The sequence below is a fragment of the Mauremys reevesii genome, linkage group 4 (genome assembly GCF_016161935.1).
Source record: "Mauremys reevesii isolate NIE-2019 linkage group 4, ASM1616193v1, whole genome shotgun sequence".
NCBI lineage: Eukaryota > Metazoa > Chordata > Testudines > Geoemydidae > Mauremys > Mauremys reevesii.
The window spans coordinates 148,348,531-148,370,831 of NC_052626.1; the positions used below are offsets into that span (position 1 = coordinate 148,348,531).

General features: G+C 57.0%; 2 protein-coding genes across 2 annotated transcripts; both read left to right on the top strand.

Moving 5' to 3' along the window:
• Window positions 1-4,774: 4,774 nt before the first annotated feature.
• Window positions 4,775-13,277, top strand: LOC120404753 (perforin-1-like). Its single transcript, XM_039537725.1, has 3 exons — window positions 4,775-4,850; window positions 6,151-6,715; window positions 12,020-13,277. Exons 2-3 carry the CDS (start codon window positions 6,183-6,185, stop codon window positions 13,131-13,133), a joined length of 1,647 nt encoding a protein of 548 aa, XP_039393659.1. The 5' UTR covers window positions 4,775-4,850; window positions 6,151-6,182; the 3' UTR covers window positions 13,134-13,277.
• Window positions 13,278-16,701: 3,424 nt separating this feature from the next.
• LOC120404569 (perforin-1-like) lies at window positions 16,702-20,235 on the top strand. The gene is made up of 3 exons (XM_039537334.1): window positions 16,702-16,912; window positions 17,698-18,265; window positions 19,065-20,235. The coding sequence occupies exons 2-3, from the start codon at window positions 17,739-17,741 to the stop codon at window positions 20,128-20,130; spliced, it is 1,593 nt and encodes a 530-aa protein (XP_039393268.1). The 5' UTR covers window positions 16,702-16,912; window positions 17,698-17,738; the 3' UTR covers window positions 20,131-20,235.
• The last annotated feature ends 2,066 nt before the right edge of the window (window positions 20,236-22,301 follow it).

The window sequence follows — 22,301 nt, forward strand, 5'->3', positions numbered from 1 at the left end:
TCTTTAAACAATCAAACACAGCAAGCAGCAAATATTTGGCCACACACTTCTGAAACCCCAAACCATAGTCAGGTTTTGGCAGACTAATTTCAGCTTTTCAATTAAAAAAACCACAACAAATTTTGAAGGAAAGCAGACATTGTCCGTGATTTTTTTTCTGCTTTTTAAAAACCCCTAGTTTTCGATCCAGAAAAAGTTTTGACAAAATATTTGTCCAACCCTTTTAATGAGCTTTAGTGCCTTTTAGCACTAGCTGATGCTGAGAACCAGTGATACCTTGTAAAGAAGTTCTCTCAAAACTGGGTTTGTGCCGCGATGCAGAAGGTTTATTTTTCCCAGGGCTGCCGGGGGGGGGGCGGGGAAGCAAGTGGGGAAATTTGCCCCAGGCCCTGCAGGGGCCCCCATGAGAATATAGTATTCTATAGTATTGCAATTTTTTTTATGGAAGGGGCCCCCAAAATTGCTTTGCCCCAGGCCCCCTGAATCCTCTGGGTGGCCCTGGACACGGGTTGCAGGTGTGTGCTGATTGGGGCACAAGCGGCCCACGGGCTGCGGGTTGAGATCTACTGATCTTGTGCATCCAGTGTAACTAACCAACCAACCAAGGTCTAAAGTACATCCAACCAACCAACCTGTGTAGCCAGTGCCACAAACCAACCAATGAATGTCCTAAGTACACCCACCCAACCAGTCAACCAATATGTGCAGGCAGGTCAACCAATCCACAGCCCCATGTATCCATCCACCAATTGTATTTATCTGTCAAGTGTATCCACTTGAAAACCAATTGTCTCTTCAAGAAGGGGAAAGGTGTACAGCTTAGCCCTGTCTTGTTGTGGCTCCAGTGATTAACCCTCTGTAGAAACCCTAAGATACTCCAGGGTGGGCATGGTTCTAAACACTCAGCGGATGGGCCGGCGTCCCAGGGGGAGGATTCATTAGGCTGTTCCCTAAGTGTTGTTTCTGTTGCTTTCCACAATTACCCAGCTGCTTTGGGGTTAGTTATATCATCATGAATAAACAGGCCCCGCCCACCATCCAGCTGGATCTTCTCTCCTCAGATGGTCAACAAAGACGATGACATATCACTCACCATCAGTAAGCTTCAGAGTTAATACACAGCAGAACATGCCACGGGGTTATTGATTCAGGCTGTCAGCAGGTTCAGGGAGATGGCACTGCATTGGGGTCACATTGGGAAGGGCAAATTCTCACTAATTCGGGGATTGAACCTTCTTCCTGTCTCACCCCTATATGCATCTTTTGAGAGCCTAGATCAATAGCTTCATGGTGCACCTCACTGATGGAGGGGAAGTGGTTAACTCTGAACCCTACTGACTGCAGCTTAAATTTATCCAGCCTGGAAAATTGCCATGAAGCTTTGCAGCACCGCTGCAAAATGATTTGCTTCTGGGAGGATTCCAGCTCTCTGGATTCTTGCAAGTGTGTCTCCCTGCTTCAATAAACATTTGTGAAAGCAAATTTCTAAGCAGAAAACCTTGTCATTTTTCTAACCTCAGTGGGGGGGGGGACCCAGATGTACAGTAGAAATAAGTGGCCGCAATACATGCTTGGGAACACTAGGGGAAGCTCTAGGCTAGAGGCATGTAGGGGCAGCCAGGTGGTGCTGCATGCCCCAAGTGCCGACCCCCAAACCTCCCATTGGCTGGGAACCCTGGCCAATGGGAGCTGCAGGGGCTGCACCTGTGGACGGGGAAGTGTGCAGAGCCACCTGGCTGGCGCCATGCCTCCGCATAGGAGCCAGAGGGGAGACATGTCACTGCTTCCAGGAGCTGCGGGTGCGGCACCTGCAGAAGGGGCAGCACGCAGAGCCACCTTGCTGGGTGTCCACATAGGAGCTGGAGAGGGGTCATGCTGCTGTTTCCGGGAGCTGCTTGACGTATGTGCCACCAGGAGCCTGCACCCCTCCCCTCCCAGGCCCCAACCCACTGCCCCAGCCCCGATCCCCCTCCCACCCCCTCAGTCCCAGCCCAGAGCTCCCTCCTGTACCCCAAACCCCCTCATCCCCAGCCCCACCCCAGAGCCCGCACCCCAAGCCAGAGCCCTCATCCCCTCCTGCACCCCAACCCTGAATTTCATGAGTATTCATGGCCCGCCACACAACTTCCATATGTAGCCCTCAGACCAAAAAATTTGCCCACATCTGAGCTAAATGCATCCTGTAGGTCAGTTCTGACAGTGCATGGAAGGTGTTAGCAGAGGGTGGGGAGCGGCTCTGAGTTTACCTTGATTTCAGTAAGGCATTTGATACGGTTCCGCATGGGGAATTATTAGTTAAATTGGAAAAGATGGGGATCAATATGAAAATTGAAAGGTGCATAAGGAACTGGTTAAAGGGGAAACTACAACAGGTCGTACTGAAAGGTGAACGAACTGTCAGGCTGGAAGGAGGTTACTAGTGGAGTTCCTCAGGGATCAGGTTTGGGACCAATCTTATTTAATCTCTTTATTACTGACCTTGGCACAAAAAGCGGGAATGTGCTAATAAAGTTTGCAGATGACACAAAGCTGGGAGGTATTGCTAACACAGAGAAGGACTGGAATATCATACAGGAAGATCTGGATGACCTTGTAAACTGGAGTAATAGTAATAGGATGAAATTTAATAGTGAAAAGTGCAAGGTCATGCATTTAGGGATTAACAACAAGAATTTTAGTTATAAATTGGGGATGCATCAGTTGGAAGTAACAGAGGAGGAGAAGGACCTCGGAGTATTGGTTGATCACACAATGACTATGAGCCGCCAATGTGATATGGCCGTTAAAAAAGCTAATGCGGTTTTAGGATGCATCAGGCGAGGTATTTCCAGCAAAGATAAGCAGCTGTTAGTACTGTTATACAAGGCACTGGTGAGGCCTCATCTGAAATCCTGGGGGCAGTTCTGGTCTCCCATGTTTAAGAAGGATGAATTCAAGCTGGAACAGGTTCAGAGACAGGCTACTAGGATGATCTGAGGAATGGAAAACCTGTCTTATGAAAGGAGACTCAAAGAACTTGGCTTGTTTAGCCTAACCAAAAGAAGGCTGAGGGGGGATGTGATTGCTCTCTATAAATATATCAGAGGGATAAATATTAGGGAGGGAGAGGAATTATTTAAGCTTAGTACCAATGTGGACACAAGAACAAATGGATATAAACTGGACACTAGGAAGTTTAGACTTGAAATTAGACGAAGGTTTCTAACCATTAGAGGAGTGAAGTTCTGGAACAGCCTTCCAAGGGGAGTAGTGGGGGCAAAAGACATATCTGGCTTCAAGACTAAGCTTGATAAGTTTATGGAAGGGATGGTATGATGGGATAGCCTGATTTTGGCAATTAATTTGGCAATTGATCTTTGATTATCAGTAGGTAAATATGTCCAGTGGTCTGTGATGGGATGTTAGATAGGATGGGATCTGAGTTACTACAGAGAATTCTTTTCCTGGGCTGGCTGGGAGAGTCTTGCACATGCTCAGGGTTTAACTGATTGCCATATTTGGGGTCGGGAAGGAATTGTCCTCCAGGGCAGATTGGCAAAGGCCCTGGAGGTTTTTCGCCTTCCTCTGCAGCGTGGGGCACGGGTCACTTGCAGGAGGATTCGCTGCAGCTTGAGGTCTTCAAACTATAATTTGAGGACTTCAGTAACTCAGACATAGGTTAGGGGTTTGTTACAGGAGTGGGTGGGTGAGATTCTGTGGCCTGCATTGTGCAGGAGGTCAGACTAGACGATCATAATGGTCCCTTCTGACCTTAAAGTCTATGAGTCTATGAGTTCCTGACCTGCCCCGGGAATGAAGGCCAGGATCATAGTGCACAGCCTGAGAGATGGGGCAGCTCCGGAGAGCCAGTGGGAGTGCAGTTGAGACGCATGGCGGACGGAAGAGGATCTTTCCACAGCCTCCTCCCACCCCACCACACAACCAGTGGCTTCAGAGCAAGCCCCTTCAGGGTACATGGTCCTAGCTGGCACGGACCCCCTCCATCCTGCTGCCCCCTGGCCCTCCCCCTCCCCTGGTGCCTTCGCGCTGGGAGACAAGGAGCATAAATCAGCTAGCTTCTGCAGTGCCCAGAGCACTGGTGGGGGCAGAGCAGAGATCAGAGAGCGGGGGCAGATCAAGGACATGGCGACACTTACGAGACACAAGGGCCAACACAGGTGTCTCATAGCTTGAACCACGGGCCAGTCGTGGTGGTGGAAGGGGATGCAAAAATTCATCCCAGAGCCCAGATCAGGAAAAGGGGAGCCACAAAGGCTGGGCCAGGATGGGGCTGGGAGGCAGGCGATCCCGGTGCAGCATGGTCCCACCTGTAAGCTACCTCTGCTCCGAGGGAGGTGCAAACTGAGGCCGAATGCTAAGGTCACGGAGCCCAGGTCGGGAAACTGGGAGCCACACGGCCCAGACCGGTACGGAGTTGGGACGTAGCCCATCCCAGAGCTGGGAAGCAGTCGGGTGGAATCATGGAGCAGAGGCCAGGAGAAAAGGGGGCCTGGGGGACGTGGCAGAACGGGGACCGGATTCCCGTAACCCCTCCCCTAGAGTCATGGCCCCCCTGCCTGGCACATGTAGCCCCTGTGACTCAAGCCGTAGCATCGGGCAGCGCTAGAGACGCACACCTCAGTCTCTAGAGGCAGGAAGAACAGTTCTGACCACAGGCTTCCCCCCGCCCCTCGCTGCAGCTGCTCGGCGCTGGGACAGGGTGAGAGCGCCTGTGACGTCAGTGACGAGGGCGTGGGGGGAGACCTCAGAGCTCCGTGCCACTCCTGCCGCTCCAGTCAGAGCTGCGTCTCCATCCAAGCCTGGACCTTTCTCACCGGCCCTGCCAGCCCCAGGACAATCACCCCCAGCAGGTGAGTGAATGGTTGGGGGGTAGAATCTCTGGGTTCCCAGGCCCCTCCTGGAGCTCTGGACAAAACCCAGGAGTCCTGGCTCCCAGGTCCTCCCTCCTCCCCTGCTCTAACCCACTTGACTCCCCTCCAACAGCCAGGATGAGAACCCCCGTGTCCTGACTCCCAACCCCCCTTCCCCCCAAACATCAAGCCTTTCTCATTAGCACTAACTGGGGATGTGGAAAGCTTCACTCTGAGATCTGTCACATCGTTTCTTTCTACCCGCTCTAGACCCCAGAGAAAGGAAGAGTTTAAGATGTGAAGACGTTCTATCTATCTATCTCTCTGTCTCACTATCCATCCCCATACACCCCATCTATCTAATCATCTTATATGATTCTGTTTATCATACTGAAAGGATCTTGAAAATTGATTGGCACCAGCAGAGCTGTGGGGGGAACCCAGTTCTGTGATAGTAGGGGCAGCAGCTTGGGATTGATGGGCACCAGCTGAGCTGTGGGGTGAGAGGGGCCCAGTTCTGCATTAGCAGGGGCTGCGGGTTGGGGTTGAAGGGTACCAGCTGAGCTGTGGGGGTGGGGGGAACCCAGTTCTGCATTAGCAGGGGCTGCGGGTTGGGGTTGAAGGGTACCAGCTGAGCTGTGGGGTGAGAGGGGCCCAGTTCTGCATTAGCAGGGGCTGCGGGTTGGGGTTGAAGGGTACCAGCTGAGCTGGTTGCAGGGAGCCCAGGGCAGGGAGAGCAGGGGGCCGTGGGTCAAAATTCCTCTTTAATGTCTTTCTTTCCACGGGTCAGAGCTCCCGCCTGTGTGTGATGAGTGGAAACACACAGACACAAGCTGGGGTGACACTCCACCCCCACACCTCTCCAGCTTCACTCTGAGTTTCTGTTTCATGTTCTGAGACATCCTGCGCCAGAGAGATATTCACACCTTCAACGTCAGCCCCTGCGACCCACAAACAGCATGTCAGGGGCATAGTCCCGCCCTCTGGTACAGAGTATGGGGAGGGGCAAGATACGGGACTCGATAGGCCCATGGGTCTGATCCAGGGTGGCGGGGGTGGGGGGCAGGATAGTGGGCTAGCTGAACCCGTGGGTCTAAACTAACCGCAGTGCGCCTAAAAGAAAAGTGTTAACTCTGGATATAGGAGATGTGCAAGGCACCCAGACTCCCAATTTCACTGGTATTTGGGCCCTGCTTTGAGGAGCTCAGTGTGAATGTAATTTTAACAGCGTGTTAACCTGTGGAACTGCCAGCCACAGGATTGTTGTTAATGCAGAATCTCTCCGTGATTTTCCCTGCAGGGTCATTCAGAGACTGACATCCCCTCTCGACCATGTGCAGACCCATCTCCTTCTTCCCCCTCCTCCTCATTCTCCTCCCTGGGGTCTCCACTCATTGTCACACGGCCACAGCTGAGGAGTGTGAGGAGCACACGGCTTTTGTTCCTGGGCACAATCTCGCAGGAGAGGGCATTGACGTGACCACGCTGGGTAGAAAAGGGGCCTACTTGGTGGACAGCAGCCGCTGGCAGCGCCAGGATGGGACCTGCACCCTGTGTCTGAACTCACTGCTGGAGGGGCAGCTGCAGAGGCTGCCGCTGGCCGCGGCAGACTGGAGGGAGAAGGTCTCATGCCGCAGGAAGCTCTCCAGCACCGTGAAGGAGTCAGCCTTGGGCATGGTCCGTGCGGCGGGCGCCGTGGTACAGAATGACTGGAAGGTGGGGCTGGAGGTGGAGGTGAAGCCCAGTGCCAACGCCCAGGTGACGCTGGCCGGCTCGCACTCCAAACTGGCAGAGTTCAGCACGGAGAAGTCTCAGCAAGACAAGTACAGCTTCACCAGCCACGAGGTGTCCTGCGCATACTATACGTAAGGGGCAGGGGAGGGGCAGGAGGGAGAGGGAGACTAGAGGTAGGGGTTAGCGTGAAGATTAGAGGTTGTGTGCTGGGTGCCGGTGAAGGCTGAGGGTGAGGGGCACGGTCAGGGGTTGGTTGTTCCTGAAGGCGGGCGGTGAGGGGGATCAGGGTGTGACAGCTTGGGTCAAAGAGACCCCCTTGGGCCTGCCACCTGATGTGCCGAGACTACTTCTAAGCCTGTTTTCCCTGGCACCTTGGGACTCCAGTACCCTGCCTTGTTGAGCCAGACACGTCTGGTCTGAACCACAACCTCCAAAAGCTGCAGGCTTAACTGAAAACGGCTTAAGAAGTGCTCCTGTCTCTAGCACCCAGACACCCAGCTCCCAATGGGTCCAAACCCCAAATAATTCCATTTTACTCTGTATAAAGCTTATACAGGGTAAACTCATAAATTGCCCGCCCTCTATCACACTGATAGAGAGATATGCACAGCTGTTTGCTCCCCCAGATATAAATTAGTTGCTCTGGGTTAATTAAGAAGCAGAGTGATTTTATTAAATATAAAAAGTAGGATTTAAGTGATTCCAAGTAATAACAGACAGAACAAAGTAAATTGCCAATCAAATAAAACAAAAACACGCAAGTCTAAGCCTAATAAAGTAGGAAACTAAATGCAGGTAAATCTCACCTTCCAATAAGCTTATTTCACAGCGTGATGGGGTTGGGACTCACCACCGCAGCGCCTCCCGCTGGTGACTCCGGGATTAGCTCAGTCCAGTGGAGCATCCTCTCCTGGTAGGGTCCCGCCCGTTATTTCACCCTTGGTTGGCATCTGAGCCCGTGTCATTCTCCCGCTCGCTGCATCCTCTTCCAGACCACTGCCCTCCTGCAATGCCCTTTAGTCCATCCACACCCCCTTCCGGGGGGGGGTGTCAATCAGCTGCCTCTCTGGACCCTGGCCGATGTGAGCAACTGCACCCCCAAAGTCACACCCCTCTTGGCAGGGGGTTGGTGCAGCCCTAGACGGCCACTCCCGTCGGCCGGGTGTAAGGCCAGGGAGAAGGGGGGGACCCAGGCCCGCCCACTACTCTGGGTCCCAACCCAGGGACCCTCTAGTGGCAGCTTCCCTGCCCTCCTTCTCTCCCTCCATCTGTCCCTGTCCCTGGGCCGCTTCCCCTTCGGCCCCTCGTACCCACTAGGCCCTTCCCCTCAGGGCCTGCAGCCTGGTAGACACCGGGCTGGAGTTCCCTTCTGCTCCCCCGGGCCTGCCCAGCACTGTGCCGTGCTGTCCCAGCTACTAGTCTTCCAGGTCTGGGGCCAGACCTTCCCCTCTCGAAGGCCTGGGACAGACTGCCTGCTCCCTTCCTGGGCATCCTTCTTATAGGGCTGAGCCTGGCCCTGATTGGCTGTCTCCAGTCTGGGCCCTGATTGGCTCCCAGTAAGCCCTTTTCTTATTGGCTGCCTGTCTGCACAGGCCCACTGGCTTGCTGCAGCCTAAATTCTCAAGGAGTGGGGCAAGCGCCCCACTACACACAGACTAGACTCCTTCCTAGTCTGGGTCCAGCGATCACTCACACCCCTGTAGTTACTGTCCTTCGTTCCAGGTTCTTTCAGGCAGCTCCTTGGGGAGGAGAGGCTATTTTGTGAGCCAGCCAAAGACAAAACGGAGGGGTTTTCAGGGCCTTTTATCTTCTCTCTCTTGTGGGTGGAAACTCCTTTGTTCTCCTGTGCAAAATCACAACAACAAGATGGAGTCTGTGGCCACCTGGGCAAGTCACATGTCTATGGATGATTCCGCTTTTTCAGGCCTACGCCATTGTTTACATGTTAGTTTGAATGTTCTCAGGGAAGCTCATATGTGGATTGGCATCTCCCAAAGTCCATTGTTAGCTAAGTACTCCCAACTACTTGAATAACCCCTTCACACTATATTGACTAAATCTGCCTTATGTACTTCCTATTGCAAACACTTTAAATACAAGCATAGAGCCAACACTCATAACTTCAGATATAAAAATGATACATGCATACAAATAGGATGAATACATTCAGTAGATCATAACCTTTGCAAAGATATGTTACATGGCATATCTAGCATAAAACATATTCCAGTTATGTCATATTTACACTCATAAGCATATTTCTATAAAGCATTATAGGGTGCAATGTCACACAGGGGTTGGTGCTGGTGAAGGCTGGGGATGAGGGTGAAGGTCAGTCATTGGTTGCTTGTGAAGTCTCAGTTGAGAGTGATTAGTAGAAGTTCCAGAGATTGATTCCCCTCACTACTGAAAACGTATACCTTATTTTCACTCTTAATTTGTGTAGCTTCAACCTCCAGCCATTGGATCTTGTTACATGATTATTACTCAAACTGTCTTGCTATTCGCCTAACAACGCTGTCATGAACGTATGACACAAATGTGTGGATGTAGCAAGAAAGCATTTACAAATACACATCAGCCTTGGCCATCTTTAAGCATTTAAGGAATAGGAAGATTATCAGCAGGAAACATAAGTGTTAGACCAATCTTCTGGAGAACATTTCCCAACCATCTATGTTCTCCTTCAAGCCGAGCCAACAAAGATAGGTCCGTGGTGCAAGCTTTTTAAAGGTTTTTATTTTAATAGGGACTTTCCTAGATTCCCTTGTGGGGTAGTTTGACACCGAGTTTTTTCTTGCAAAGTTTCTGGTTAAAGAAATCTTCACTTTGAGGAGATTGTTTGTGGCCCTCCATAGCATAGTCACAGATGACATACTTGCTGGCTAGGTTACCCATGGAGCAAAAGACTTTTAGATCTACAATCTGCCACTGAGCACGTTTACGACCAGCACTTAAAGATTTATATCAACTCTCCTATGCAGAGCACGAACCCTCAAAGTACTGACACCAGCCAACCGGCCCTATGAAGCAAGCTGGGCTCAGTTTGGCCTGTGATTTAGGAGCTAGCCCTCAGTTGATGAGCTGGCAAGATCAGAGCTAGTTAGTAAAACCTGCTGGGTGTCCTGGGGCTTGATTAGGAGGGCTGACCCCAGCTGTGGTGGTGAAGCAGGGAGGACACTACTTAAACAGAGCTGGGAACCTAGTGGAAGCAGAGACCCAAGATAGAGGAACAAGGTGAGTTCCTGATGAGGAGGAAGATCCAGTTGTTTGGAAGTGGCAGTGGCCAGAAAGCAGAGCTGTAGGTTACCTCCTGGAGAGGAGAGGAGAGGAGAGGAGAGGAGCCCTGAGCCAGGTGCGGTGAGAACCCAGATGTGATAGGCCTGGAGCCCATGAAAGCCAGACGGTTAGTTTAAGTGGTACTTGGACACCCAGCAGGAAAAAGTCCAGTGTGGATCAGTACCCAGACAAGGGGGATGAACTGAGTCCCCTAGAGCTGAACCCTGCCAGGGGACTTGGCCGGAGAGTTGAGACACAGAAGACCCAGCAAGGGTGTCCAGGGAAGAGACCAGCTGGGATATATCACTGCAGCTGAGACAGTAGCCTCCAGAGGCAAAGTCCCCTGCAATGCCGTGCCCAGGCATGAGGGGGCGCCCTCAAGGTAAGGGCGCACGTTTGCAGAAATGTACTTACTTCTTTCACAAGGTAGACTAACCGCAAATAGTCTAAGCCACCAGGAACGGCTAGGAAAGGACTAGCTAATAAAATAGAAAATATCTCAATGCCACTATATAAATCCATGGTAGGCCCATCCCTTGAATGCTGTGTGCAGTTGTGGTTGCCCCATCTCAAAAAAGATTTCTTACAAACGGAAACGGTCCAGAGGTATGGAACCGCTTCCATAGGAGGAAAGATTAAAAAGACCGTTCAGCTCAGAAAAGAGACGACTGAAGGGAGATATGACAGAGGCCTATAAAATTATGACTGGTCTGGAGAAAGTGAATGGGGAAGGGTTATTTACCCCTTCACATAATACAAGAACCAGGGGTCACCCGAGGAAATTAATAGGCAGCAGGTTTCAAATAAACAAAAGGAAGTACTTCTTCACACAACACACAGTCAACCTGTGGAACTCGTTGCCGGGGCATGTTGTGAAGGCCAAAAGTATAACAGCATTCAAAATATATTAGATAAGTTCATGGAGGGTAGGTCCATCCATGGTTATTATTCAAGATGGGCAGGGACATAACCCCATGCTCTGGGTGTCCCTAACCCTCCAGCTGCAAGAAGCTGGGACTAGATGACCAGGGATGGATCACTCAAAATTGCCCTGTTCATTCCCTCTGGGGCACCAGGCATTGGCCACTGTCAGAAGACAGGATACTGGGCTAGATGGACCTCTGGTCTGACCCAGTATGACTATTCTTATGTTCTTAATGTTATATGCTGCATAGGGCTGTTTTATGGCCACCGGTGTTATCTAGCTTGGCATATGAGGTCTGTAATGTTGACAGAAGACAGAATTCCTCCTAGGCATTGGTTTAGCCAGCTGAAATCTTTCATATAAGGAAATAAGCGGTGGCAAACCAACCCAGAGAAAAGCAGGAGCCACATCTGGCGGAGATCAGGAGGATGGTCCTATAATGAGAAGCAGGAGGCCACAACAAGCGGGAGAATGCTCAGACTCTGGTTTGGTGAGGCCTGGGAAGAGGAAGTGAAAACTTGGTTGTGTGGACTTTTGCACGGACTCGAAACTTTATTTTGAATGTTTGTTCATTGACAACCAGAGGAGGGATAGGAATGGACAGAGGTGCTCATTGAGTTTCTTGAACTGTCCAAGAGGGAAAACCGAGTCAGGCTGCCAGGCACATGATTGTAGGCCATGGCGGGAGTTGGGAGTTACAAGCAATGAGATCACAAGCGTATAATATACATTATTATGTTCTCCGAGCGTCCAGTGTAACCTGTGTAAAAATAATTGAATCTCGTGTCAGTTCAGTAGAGATGCAGGCAAGATACAAGACTAAACTACCATGGGAAGCAAACCTTTGGTCATGAGCTCTTCAGTCTAGCAGGGAAAGGTCTAACATGATCCTGTGGCTGGAAGTTGAAGATAGACAAATTCAGATGGGAAATAAGGTGTGATTTTTGTAACAGTGACAGGCTTAATCACTGGAACGATTTACCAAGGGCTGTGGTGGATTCTCCATCATGGCCAATTTGTAAATCGAGATGGATGTTTTTTCTTAGGCTCTGGTTCAAACGGGAATTCATTCAGGGCACTTCTCTGGCCTGTGTTATCCAGGAGGTCAGACTAGATAACCAGAATGGGCCCTTCTGGACTTAGAGTCTTTGGATCTATAACACTGAGCTCTACCCCCACAAAACACCAATGTCCGACGGTACGTCACATGGTGGCCATTTCTCTCTCCCAGGTTCCGCGTTACCCACAAACCTCCGCTCACCAGCCATTTCACCCGGGCCTTGAGGGACCTCCCGGAGGATTACACCCACAGCTCACGCCTCGAGTACCGTCAGCTGATCAACACCTACGGCACCCACTACGTGTCCCAGCTGCAGCTGGGGGGCCGGGTGCGGGACGTGACGGCTGTGAGGGTCTGCGAGGCGGCGCTGGACGGGGTGACGGCTGACGAGGTCAAGGACTGTCTGAGCCTGGAGGCCTCCGTCAGCATCGGGGGCGGGAAGGGCAAGGCCGAGGCGGCCTTCAGCCAGTGTGAGGAGCAGAAGAAGAAGCAGAACTTCAAGCGGAGCTTCCATGAGACTTACAGTGAGCGTCACACTGAGGTGACGGGCGGCAACAGCCACGCCGACCTGCTGTTCTCTGAGGGGCAGGATGCCGAGGTTTTCTCGGCCTGGATGGAGAGCCTCAAAGCCAGCCCTGGCCTGGTGTCCTACTCGCTGCACCCCATCCACACCTTGGTGAGGCAGAGCAACCCCAAGCGGGAGGCGCTGAGGCAGGCAGTGAGCGATTATGTCACCGAGAGGGCCCTGTGGAGGAATTGCACCCACAGCTGCCCGCCGGGGACCCGGCGCAGCGCCCATGACTCCTGCTCCTGCGTCTGCCCCGGGGACGGCTCCACCAACACCATGTGCTGCTCGCGGGAGCGCGGCCTGGGGAAACTGACGGTGACGGTGGAGCGGGCCAGCGGCCTGTGGGGCGACTACACCAGCGGCACCGACGCCTACGTCAAGGTCTCCTTCCAGGACCGGGAGGTGCGGACAGCAACCGTGTGGAACACTGACAACCCGGTCTGGGGCGTCCACCTGGACCTGGGGCACGTGCGGGTGGCGGAGACCAGCCAGCTCCGCCTCCAGGTCTGGGACGAGGACAACAAGTACGACGACGACCTGCTGGGGACGTGCGACGAGCCGCTGCGCTCTGGAGAGGGTCACCTGCGGGTCTGCTACCTGAACCACGGCCGGCTGGACTTCCGGTACAGCCTGGTGTGTGGTCCCAGCCTGGGCGGGCCCCACTGCTTGGACTACGTCCCCCAGGGCCCTGGGAACTACAGAGCGGCCCAGGGTTAGCTCAGAGGGACGTTCCAGGACAAGCAATTCGCCCCACCTGGCCCCTGCAGCCAGGGGTCTTCCCTCTCCCCCAGGGGCCATCTGCTGTGACCTCATTTCGCCAGCAGCTGGGTGGGCTCTGTCTCACGGGGGGTGACGGGGCTCAATGGAGGGGTGAGAGTGTGAGCTTCTCACACCATAAAGAAAATGGAGAGCTGACTCAGCCGCCCTGGTGTGTCGCAGTGCAAATCCCCTGCCCTAGCCCTGGGCCCTCAGCTCCCCACTGACCCCCGAGCCCCTCCTTCTCCCCCTGTTCTACCCCCACTGCCCCTCCCCCATTTCTTCCCCCACTCCCTACTGGCCCTCCCACCCTGAGGGTGACCAGATGTTCCCATTTTATAGGGACAGTCCCAATTCTTGGGTCTTTTTCTTATATAGGCTCCTATTACCCCCCAACCCCGTCCTGATTTTTCACATTTGCTGTCTGGTCACCCTACCCACCCCACCCATGAAAAATTCCTTCCTGAACCCCAGATCCCAGCCCACAAATGGGGGGCAAGGAGACAGGTTTGCCCCCCCCCAATTGCAGCACACACATGGGGGTGGGGGTCTCGGGTCCCTCCAGTTCTTGGCACACACATGGGGGTGGGGGTCTCGGGTCCCCCCAGTTCTTGACACACACACGGGGGCAGGAGGAGGGGGCTCGGGTCCCCCCAGTTCTTGGCGCACACACATGGGGGTGGGTAGAGGGGCTCAGCTGCCCACAGATTCTGTCACAAGCACGTATAGGGCGGGCTCCCCCCCCCCAGCCCCGATCTTGGCACGGCCCGGGGGAGGTGGGGGGCGGCCGGGAGAAAGGCTCAGCCCCGCCCCGTGTCTAAACCCTCCCAATCTCCCTACCCCTTGATCTGTGTCCCCGCCCCCACCCCTGCCCCCCGGGGGGGGGCTTGGCCGGGTGTCGTTCAGTTTCTTTTCTTCCTCCCCCCAGGCTGGGCCCGCCCCCACCCCCGCCCGCTGACGTTGCCCCGAAATAAAATTCAGGCCCTTGGCTGAAGCAGCCGCGAGTCAGATGCTTTGGTGTCGTGCTCGGATTTCTGCCACCCGCGGGGCTGGTGCTGCCCTTGCCTGGGTCCAGGGCGGGGGCCACAGCACTGCCCCGGGGGTGCCCCAGCGCCCACAAATACACAGGGCCGCCCAGAGGATTCCGGGAGCCCGGGTCTTCGGCAGCGGGGGGCCCTTCCGTTCCGGGACCCGCCGCCAAAGTGCCCCGAAGACCTGCGGCGGGAGCCCCCCGCCGCCGAATTACCGCCGAAGCGGGACCCGCCGCCGAAGCGCAGCCTGGTCTTCGGCGGTAATTCGGCAGCCGGGGGGGGGGTCCCTGCCGCGGGCCTTCGGGGCACTTCGGCGGCGGGTCCCGGAACAGAAGGGGCCCCCCGCCGCCGAAGACCGGGCTGCGCTTCGGCGGCGGCGGGTCCCCCCCGCCCCGGCCCCAGCCCCAGCCTCTTACCCGAGCGCGTCTCCTGCGGGGCCTGAGCTCCGTCCCACTCAGAGCCGCGTGGTGAGGGGACAGGGCTGTGAGCTCCACACCGAGCGGAGGCAGCTGAGCTCAGCCCGGAGCTCCCAGCCCCGCCCCCTGACCACGCGGGTCGGAGCGGGGCGGGGCTCAGGGGCTCGGCCGGAGACTCGGCGCTTGATGTGCCAGGGCTCCAGGAGAGGGGCGGAGGCGGGAGCCTCCGCTCTTCTCTTGGGGGCCCCTGCGGAGCCCGGGGCCCGGGGCAAATTGCCCCCTTTGCCCCCCCCCCTCTGGGCGGCCCTGCAAATACAGCCCGGCTCCCCAGCAGGTCCTTGGCTTTGAATAGAACCCAGGAGTCCTGGCTCCCAGCTCCCCCGCTCTAACCACTCAACCCCACTTCCCTCCCAGCACCAGGGAGAGAACCCAGGAGTCCTGGCTCCCAGCCCCTAGACTCCACTTTGGATTGACACTGGGATCAGGATCCAGCCATCTCCCCCTCGCTCCAGTCCAGGGAAAGTCCCTCTTTCTCCCAGCGCTGACATCTGTGCCTGGCATGGGTGGAGCGGCCCCTGGAAACTCCGCGGCTCCCATACAGGCTGGAGCGGGCAGCTCCGGGAGTCACTCGGCACTGGGAGCCGCGGGGGCAGGCAGCACCACCTCGCCCCTGCAGCCAGGGGTCTTCCCTCTCCCCCAGGGGCCATCTGCTGTGACCTCATTTCGCCAGCAGCTGGGTGGGCTCTGTCTCACCGGGGGGTGACGGGGCTCAGCGGGTAGCAATGGAGCGGTGAGAGTGTGAGCTTCTCACACCATAAAGAAAATGGAGAGCTGACTCAGCCGCCCTGGTGTGTCGCTGTGCAAATCCCCTGCCCTAGCCCTGGGCCCTCAGCTCCCCACTGACCCCCGAGCCCCTCCTTCTCCCCCTGTTCTACCCCCACTGCCCCTCCCCCATTTCTTCCCCCACTCCCTACTGGCCCTCCCACCCCTAGGGTGACCAGATGTCCCGATTTTATAGGGACAGTCCCGATTCTTGGGTCTTTTTCTTATATAGGCTCCCATAACCCACCCCCCACCCGTCCCGATTTTTCACATTTGCTGTCTGGTCACCCTACCCACCCCACCCATGAAAAATTCCTTCCTGAACCCCAGATCCCAGCCCACAAATGGGGGGCAAGGAGACAGGTTTGCCCCTCCCCCCAATCGCAGCACACACATGAGGGTGGGGGGCTCGGGTCCCCCCAGTTCTTGGCACACACATGGGGGCAGGAGGAGAGGGGCTCAGCTGCCCACAGATTCTGCCACAAGCACGTATAGGGCGGGCTCCCCCCCCCCCCAGCCAGGGGGAGGTGGGGGGCGGCCGGGAGAAAGCCCCCCCCTCCAGTGTCTAAACCCTCCCACTCTCCCTACCCCTTGCTCAGTGTCCCCACCCCCGCCCCTGGGGGCGGCTTGGCCGGGTGTCGTTCAGTTTCTTTTCTTCCCTCCGCCCCGGGCTGGCCCCGCCCCCGCCCGCTGACGTTGCCCCGAAATAAAATTCAAGCCTTTGGCTGAAGCAGCCGCGAGTCAGATGCTTTGGCGTCGTGCTCGGATTTCTGCCACCCGCGGGGCTGGAGCTGCCCCTGCCGGGGTCCAGGGCGGGGGCCACAGCACTGCCCCGGGGGGTGCCCCAGCGCCCACAAATACAGCCCGGCTCCCCAGCAAGTCCTTGGCTTTGAATAGAACCCAGGAGTCCTGGCTCCCAGCTCCCCCGCTCTAACCACTCCCCTCCCAGAGCCAGGGAGAGAACCCAGGAGTCCTGGCTCCCAGCTCCCCCTGCTCTAACCACTCAACCCCACTCCCCTCCCAGCACCAGGGAGAGAACCCAGGAGCCCTGGCTCCCAGCCCCCCCTGCTCCAACCCACCAGACCCCACTCCTCTCCCAGAGCCAGGGAGAGAACCACGGAGTCCTGGCTCCCAGCTGCCCCTCCTCTAACCACTCAACCCCACTCCCCTCCCAGAGCCTGGGAGAGAACCCAGGAGTCCTGGCTCCCAGCCCCTAGACTCCACTTTGGATTCACACTGGGATCAGGATCCAGGCCGCTCCAGTCCAGGGAAAGTCCCTCTTTCTCCCAGCGCTGACAGCTGTGCCTGGCATGGGTGGAGCGGCCCCTGGAAACTCCGCGGCTCCCATACAGGCTGGAGTGGGCAGCTCCGGGAGTCACTCGGCACTGGGAGCCGCGGGGGCAGGCAGCAGCCAGTGGCCAGGGAACGTGCCCCGATCCCCAGCTGGGAGCCCTACGCTTTGCTCGCCCAGGTAACCTGTGGGCAGGGAGCCCGGTGGGACGGGATGGGCAGGGGGGCCAGAGGGAGGGAGTGGCTGGTATGCAGGGGTCTGTGTGGGTAGGTGGGGGAGCATCGTACCCCAGTGCCCATGCTGGTGCTTCCCAGGGCTCTCTGGGTGGCTGTTCCATGGTGCCCCGCTCCAGAGGTGGCTGCATCCCGGAGCTGGGCGAGCTGTCCCTGTGCAGTGTTGTGTGTGCGGCTATAATTCAACTGCCCCACCCCAGAGCTGGCTGCATCTCAGTATCGAGTGAGGGATCCTGGCACATAAAGCAATTTAGGATGTAAGATGTGAAGGGAATTCGGGACAAGGGCATCTGTCCATCTGTCTCTCTGTCCCTGTTGCCCCCTGCTGGAGGGAATCAGGTGCTCTGTGTGTGTGTGTTTGTGAGAGAGAGAGAGAGAGAGAGAGAGAGAGAGAGAGACCAATGTGAACTACCCCCCCCCCCGCCATGTGTCTCACGTCCCCTACTACACACAACTAAACCCAGTGCACCCTAGCGGACAGAATCAGAACTGCCAGCCTGTGTGTGTCATAGCCCCTATACTGTTCACACCCAGCAGCAATTCTCCTTTAGGTTCGGAGGACAAGGTGGGGCAGGTTACAGCATAGATGTACTGCAGATGTCTCATCTCAGATATACGGAGGGTTGTAGCAGCATGGAGGCTGCTGTGATGCTGTTAGGATGTGATGTGCCTGTGGAACTGCCTGCCACTGGATTGTAGTTAATGAAGGCTCTCTCTGTTCTCTCCCTCCAGGGAGGCTCAGAGACCAGGTGAGGGATCCTATCACACTAGCCATGCCCAGATCCGGTGCCTTCATCCCTCTCCTCCTCCTGTTCCTTCTCCCGGGGGTCTCCCCCTACTGCTACACGGGCAAAGCTGAGGTGTGCGATGAGAACATGGCCTTTGTGCCTGCACACAACCTGGTGGGGGAGGGCATCGACATCACCACGCTGGAGTGGACAGGGGCCTACCTGGTGGACACCAGCTTATGGCGCGGCCCAAACGGCACCTGCAGCCTGTGCCGGAACCCGCTGCAGGGGGGGCAGCTGCAGAGGGTGCCTCTGCCCGTGGTCGACTGGAGGGTCCACAGCTGGTGCAACCGGGACCTCAGCAGCTCGGTGGCAGAGTCAGCCGTGGACGTGGCCCGGGCAATAGCATCGGATGTGAAAAATGACTGGAAGTTGGAGCTGGGGCTGCCGGATGAGTCCCCAGTCCTGGCCCTGGGGGGGTCCCAATCCCGGCTCGCTGGTTATGCCTACCAGAAGGAGCTGCAGGACAAGTACATGTTCATACGCCACGAGGTGTCTTGTGTGTATTACAGGTGAGAATCCCCTGCAGTGCCCCCTGCTGGCCCCTGCCCTGCTCCCTGCTGCCCAATGCCCCCTCCTGGCCCCCTGCCCTGCTCTCTGGAGCACAGCGCCCCCTGCTGGGCCCTGCCCTGCTCCCCGCAGCCCAATGCCCCCTGCTGGGCCCCCACCCTGCTCCCCGCAGCCCAATGCCCCCTGCTGGGCCCCCACCCTGCTCCCTGCAGCCCAGCGCCCCCTGCTGGCCCCTGCCCTGCTCCCCGCAGCCCAATGCCCCCTGCTGGCCCCCTGCCCTGCTCCCTGCAGCCCAATGCCCCCTGCTGGCCCCCTGCCCTGCTCTCTGGAGCACAGCGCCCCCTGCTGGCCCCTGCCCTGCTCCCTGCAGCACAGCACCCCCTGCTAAGCCCCACTCCCTCCCTGCAGCACAGCACCCCCTGCTGGCCCCCACCTTGCTCCCTGCAGCACAGCGCCCCCTGCTGGCCCCCACCCAGCTCCCTGCAGCACAGCGCCCCCTGCTGGGCCCCCACCCTGCTCCCTGCAGCACAGCGCCCCCTGCTAAGCCCCACTCCCTCCCTGCAGCACAGTGCCCCCTGCTGGCCCCCACCCTGCTCCCTGCAGCACAGTGCCCCCTGCTGGCCCCCTGCCCTGCTCTCTGGAGCACAGCACCTCCAGCACTGCATTGAGGCGATAAGGTTAGCACTGACTGCTAGGGATGCCACAGAGTGGACACCGGGGAAGGTGGGGCTACTTTTTCAAGGGGAAAGGTGCCAGGGATCTCTCTGGTTGGCTCCTAACTCCTCTTTCCCCTCTGGCCAGGTTGAGGCTCCCCCAAGACCCCCCACTGACGCCCCACTTCTCCCAGGCCCTGAGCCGCCTCCCACCCAGCTACGACTCAGCCGCATACCGGCCCCTCCTGGCCACGTACGGCACCCACTACGTTAGCCAGGCAGCACTGGGGGGGCGCGTGCGGCAGCTGACGGCCGCCCAGACCTGCCGGGCGGTATTGGACGAGCTGACGGCTTCCGACATCAAGGAGTGCCTGGCCTCACAGTTCTCACTGAACCTGGGCTTGAGTTCACTTTCCTCAAACTCTAAGTGCCGTGAGGGGAGCAGCCGCTGGCACAAGTGGCGCTCCCAGGCGGCCTACATGGAGCACCGCGCCGAGGTGACGGGCGGCCACGGCCATGCCGACCTGCTCTTCTCCACCAAGCAAGACGCTGGGGTCTTCTCGGCTTGGATGGAGAGCCTCAAAACCAGCCCCGGCCTTGTCTCCTACTCCCTGATGCCCATCCACACCTTGGTGGAGCCAGACGACCCCAGGCGGGAGGCGCTGAGGCAGGCAGTGAAGGAGTACGTGGCTGAGCGGGGACGGAGGAGGAGTTGCCCTCGTAGCTGCCCAGAGGGGGGCCAGGCCGACCCCTGGGACCCCTGCAAATGCTACTGCTTCAGCAACCCCCTCACCAACTCCATGTGCTGCTCGCTCAAGCGGGGCATGGCCCGGCTGAAGGTCCATGTGCTGCGGGCCAAAGACCTGTGGGGGGACCCCACGTCCGACACTGACGCCTACGTCAGGTTCTTGTTCCAAGGCCGACGGCTGCGGACGGGCTCCATTGAGGAAGATAACGACCCCATCTGGTTCAAAGACCTGGACTTTGGGCCGGTGATGCTGCCGGCGCTGCCCAAAATGGAAACAGAAGTGTGGGACAGTGACCCATGGGACGATGACCTCCTAGGCCGCTGCTACACTTACCTTGAGGTTGGCAGGGATGTCAGGCATATCTGCCACCTCGCACATGGCCACTTGCAGTTTTCCTACACACTGAAGTGCGGGCCCAACCTGGGGGGCACCAATTGCCATGAGTACGTGCCTGCGAGAGGCTGAGGGGAGAGAACCCAGGAGTCCTGACTCCCAGCCCCCCTGCTTTAACCCCACTACTCCCCACTCCCCTCCCTGATCTGGGGAGAGAACCCAGGAGTCCTGGCTCCCAACCCCTGCTGTTCTAACCCACTAGCCCCCACTCCTCTCCCAGAACTGGGGAGAAAACTCAGGAGTCCTGGCTCCCAGCCCCCCTGCTCTAACCCACCAGCCCCCACTCTACTCCCAGAGCTGGGGATGGAACCCAGGAGTCCTGGCTCCCAGCCCCCACTGCCGTAACCCACTATCCTCCTCTCCCCACCCAGAGCTGGGATCTGAAACCAGGGGTCCCAGCTCCAAGTCTCATGAGGAAAAAGAAAAAGGCGGTGCTGTCTTTGAAACCGAGCCTGAAACAAGCCCAACCTATCTCAGAGAGAGAGGGCCGGTGGGGGCGAGGTTATACAAATTCTATTTTATTTTTTAGTAGTTTTAGTTTTGCTGCCTACAACATGAAGTTACACATTAAAAACAATAACCGTGTGCAGACTTCCATTATTAAGAAAAGAGGTCATCCTCTCGCTCGCCACCCTCCGCGGTCGCCGTTGCCTCGTTGTGGGACGTTCCCGTGTGGAACCATCGAAGCATCTTCCGGCGCAGGACGAGAAAACGGAGCATAGGATGCGGCGAATGGGCGGGATTTTCTTAATTGAACGGGAAGCTCAGAGGCTTCTCAAATTCTGATGACGGGCATCAGTCACCGAAACCGCGCCTACCACCATCTTTAAAGTACAACGTGTAGGGTGACCAGATGTCCCTATTTTATGGGGACAGGCCCAAGATTCAGGGCTTTTTCTTATATAGGTGCCTAGCAACCCCCAGCCCGACTTTTCCCATTTGCTATCGGGTCACCCTACGCTTTGTGCTGAAGTCCCCTAGCACACGAACTAAAGACGCTGCCACTCTCAAAAAATTAAAGCAAAGCCCAATTCCACTTATTAGAGGTGGGCTTGACCACATCTGGTCCCCTGTGGTACCTCCTCCCGGGAACACCCTCCCCAGCCCTCCGGGGGCCCCGCACGCTGCTGCTCTGGCGCCGCCGTGGTGGCTGGGAATGTCCCAACCAGGCTTAGTCCCTGTCAAGTATTAAACTAGGGGTCGCACCCTTCAGTGCTGCTGGCGTTTGAGCTCATTGCACCAGCGCTCCCTGTGCCCCCCTCCCTGCAACTCCCCCCCATTTCCCAGGGGCTCTGTGTGCCCCCCGTCTTCCCCCCATGCTAGGGACTCTGTGGGCCCCCCATTCCCCTCCCCATGTTCTGGGGGCTCTGAGGGTTCCCATTCCCCCTTCCGCCATGCTGGGGGATTTATCGCCCCCCATTGTCCCCCTCCCTCATGCTCTATGGGCCTCCATTGCTCCCCTCCCCCCATATAGGGGCTCTGTAGGCCCCCCATTCCACCTCCCACTATGCCAAGGGTTCTGTGTGCCCCCCATTGCTCCCCTTCTCATGTCTTTTCTTCCTACCACAGAGCTCCATGGGTCAGGGCACTGACATTTTAAATGCCAGAGGGACACGGGGGAAGAGATGACTGGGCCCTTCTGAGATGCTGGCAGGGGTTAATCTGGCTCCAGGATGGGGCACTGACTGACTCTAGTGGGGTGGGGAAAGGGATCTTTCCCCTCTCAGCGGTGCTGGCTCCAACCCAGCCCCAGAGCTGGGGTGGGGAATGGGGTCTTTCCCCTCTAGGGGGCGCCGGCTCCTATCTTAATCCAACAGCCACACGCCATTCCCCACCCAAGGGGTGTGTGAGATGCAGCTGCCTCTAGGGTGGAGTAGAGGGGACCTGTCAGGGCGTGGCCATTTCCTTCCCATTTCAAAGGGGACCACACAGTCCACATCAAAGCCCCCAGCTTTGTGTGGGGCCAGGGCTGGGCTGCAGACACAGGCAGGATGCTGCGGCCTCTGGGGCATGAGTCTTTGTAGCCACATGACTCACGGGTTGCTGGTAAACTTGTGAGCGGAGGCAGCACCAGGATGTGGCCAGAAGCCCCCTCCCGCCAGCAGACAGCCCTCCGCAGCTCCCGTCCCTCCCAGTGGGGCGCGTGAGAATCGAGACCACAGAGGTCAGCGCAGCTCTGGGGGCAGAGCCACATCAGAGCACGGCTGAGCCCTGTGCAAAGAGAAACGAGCAACGAGTTGGAT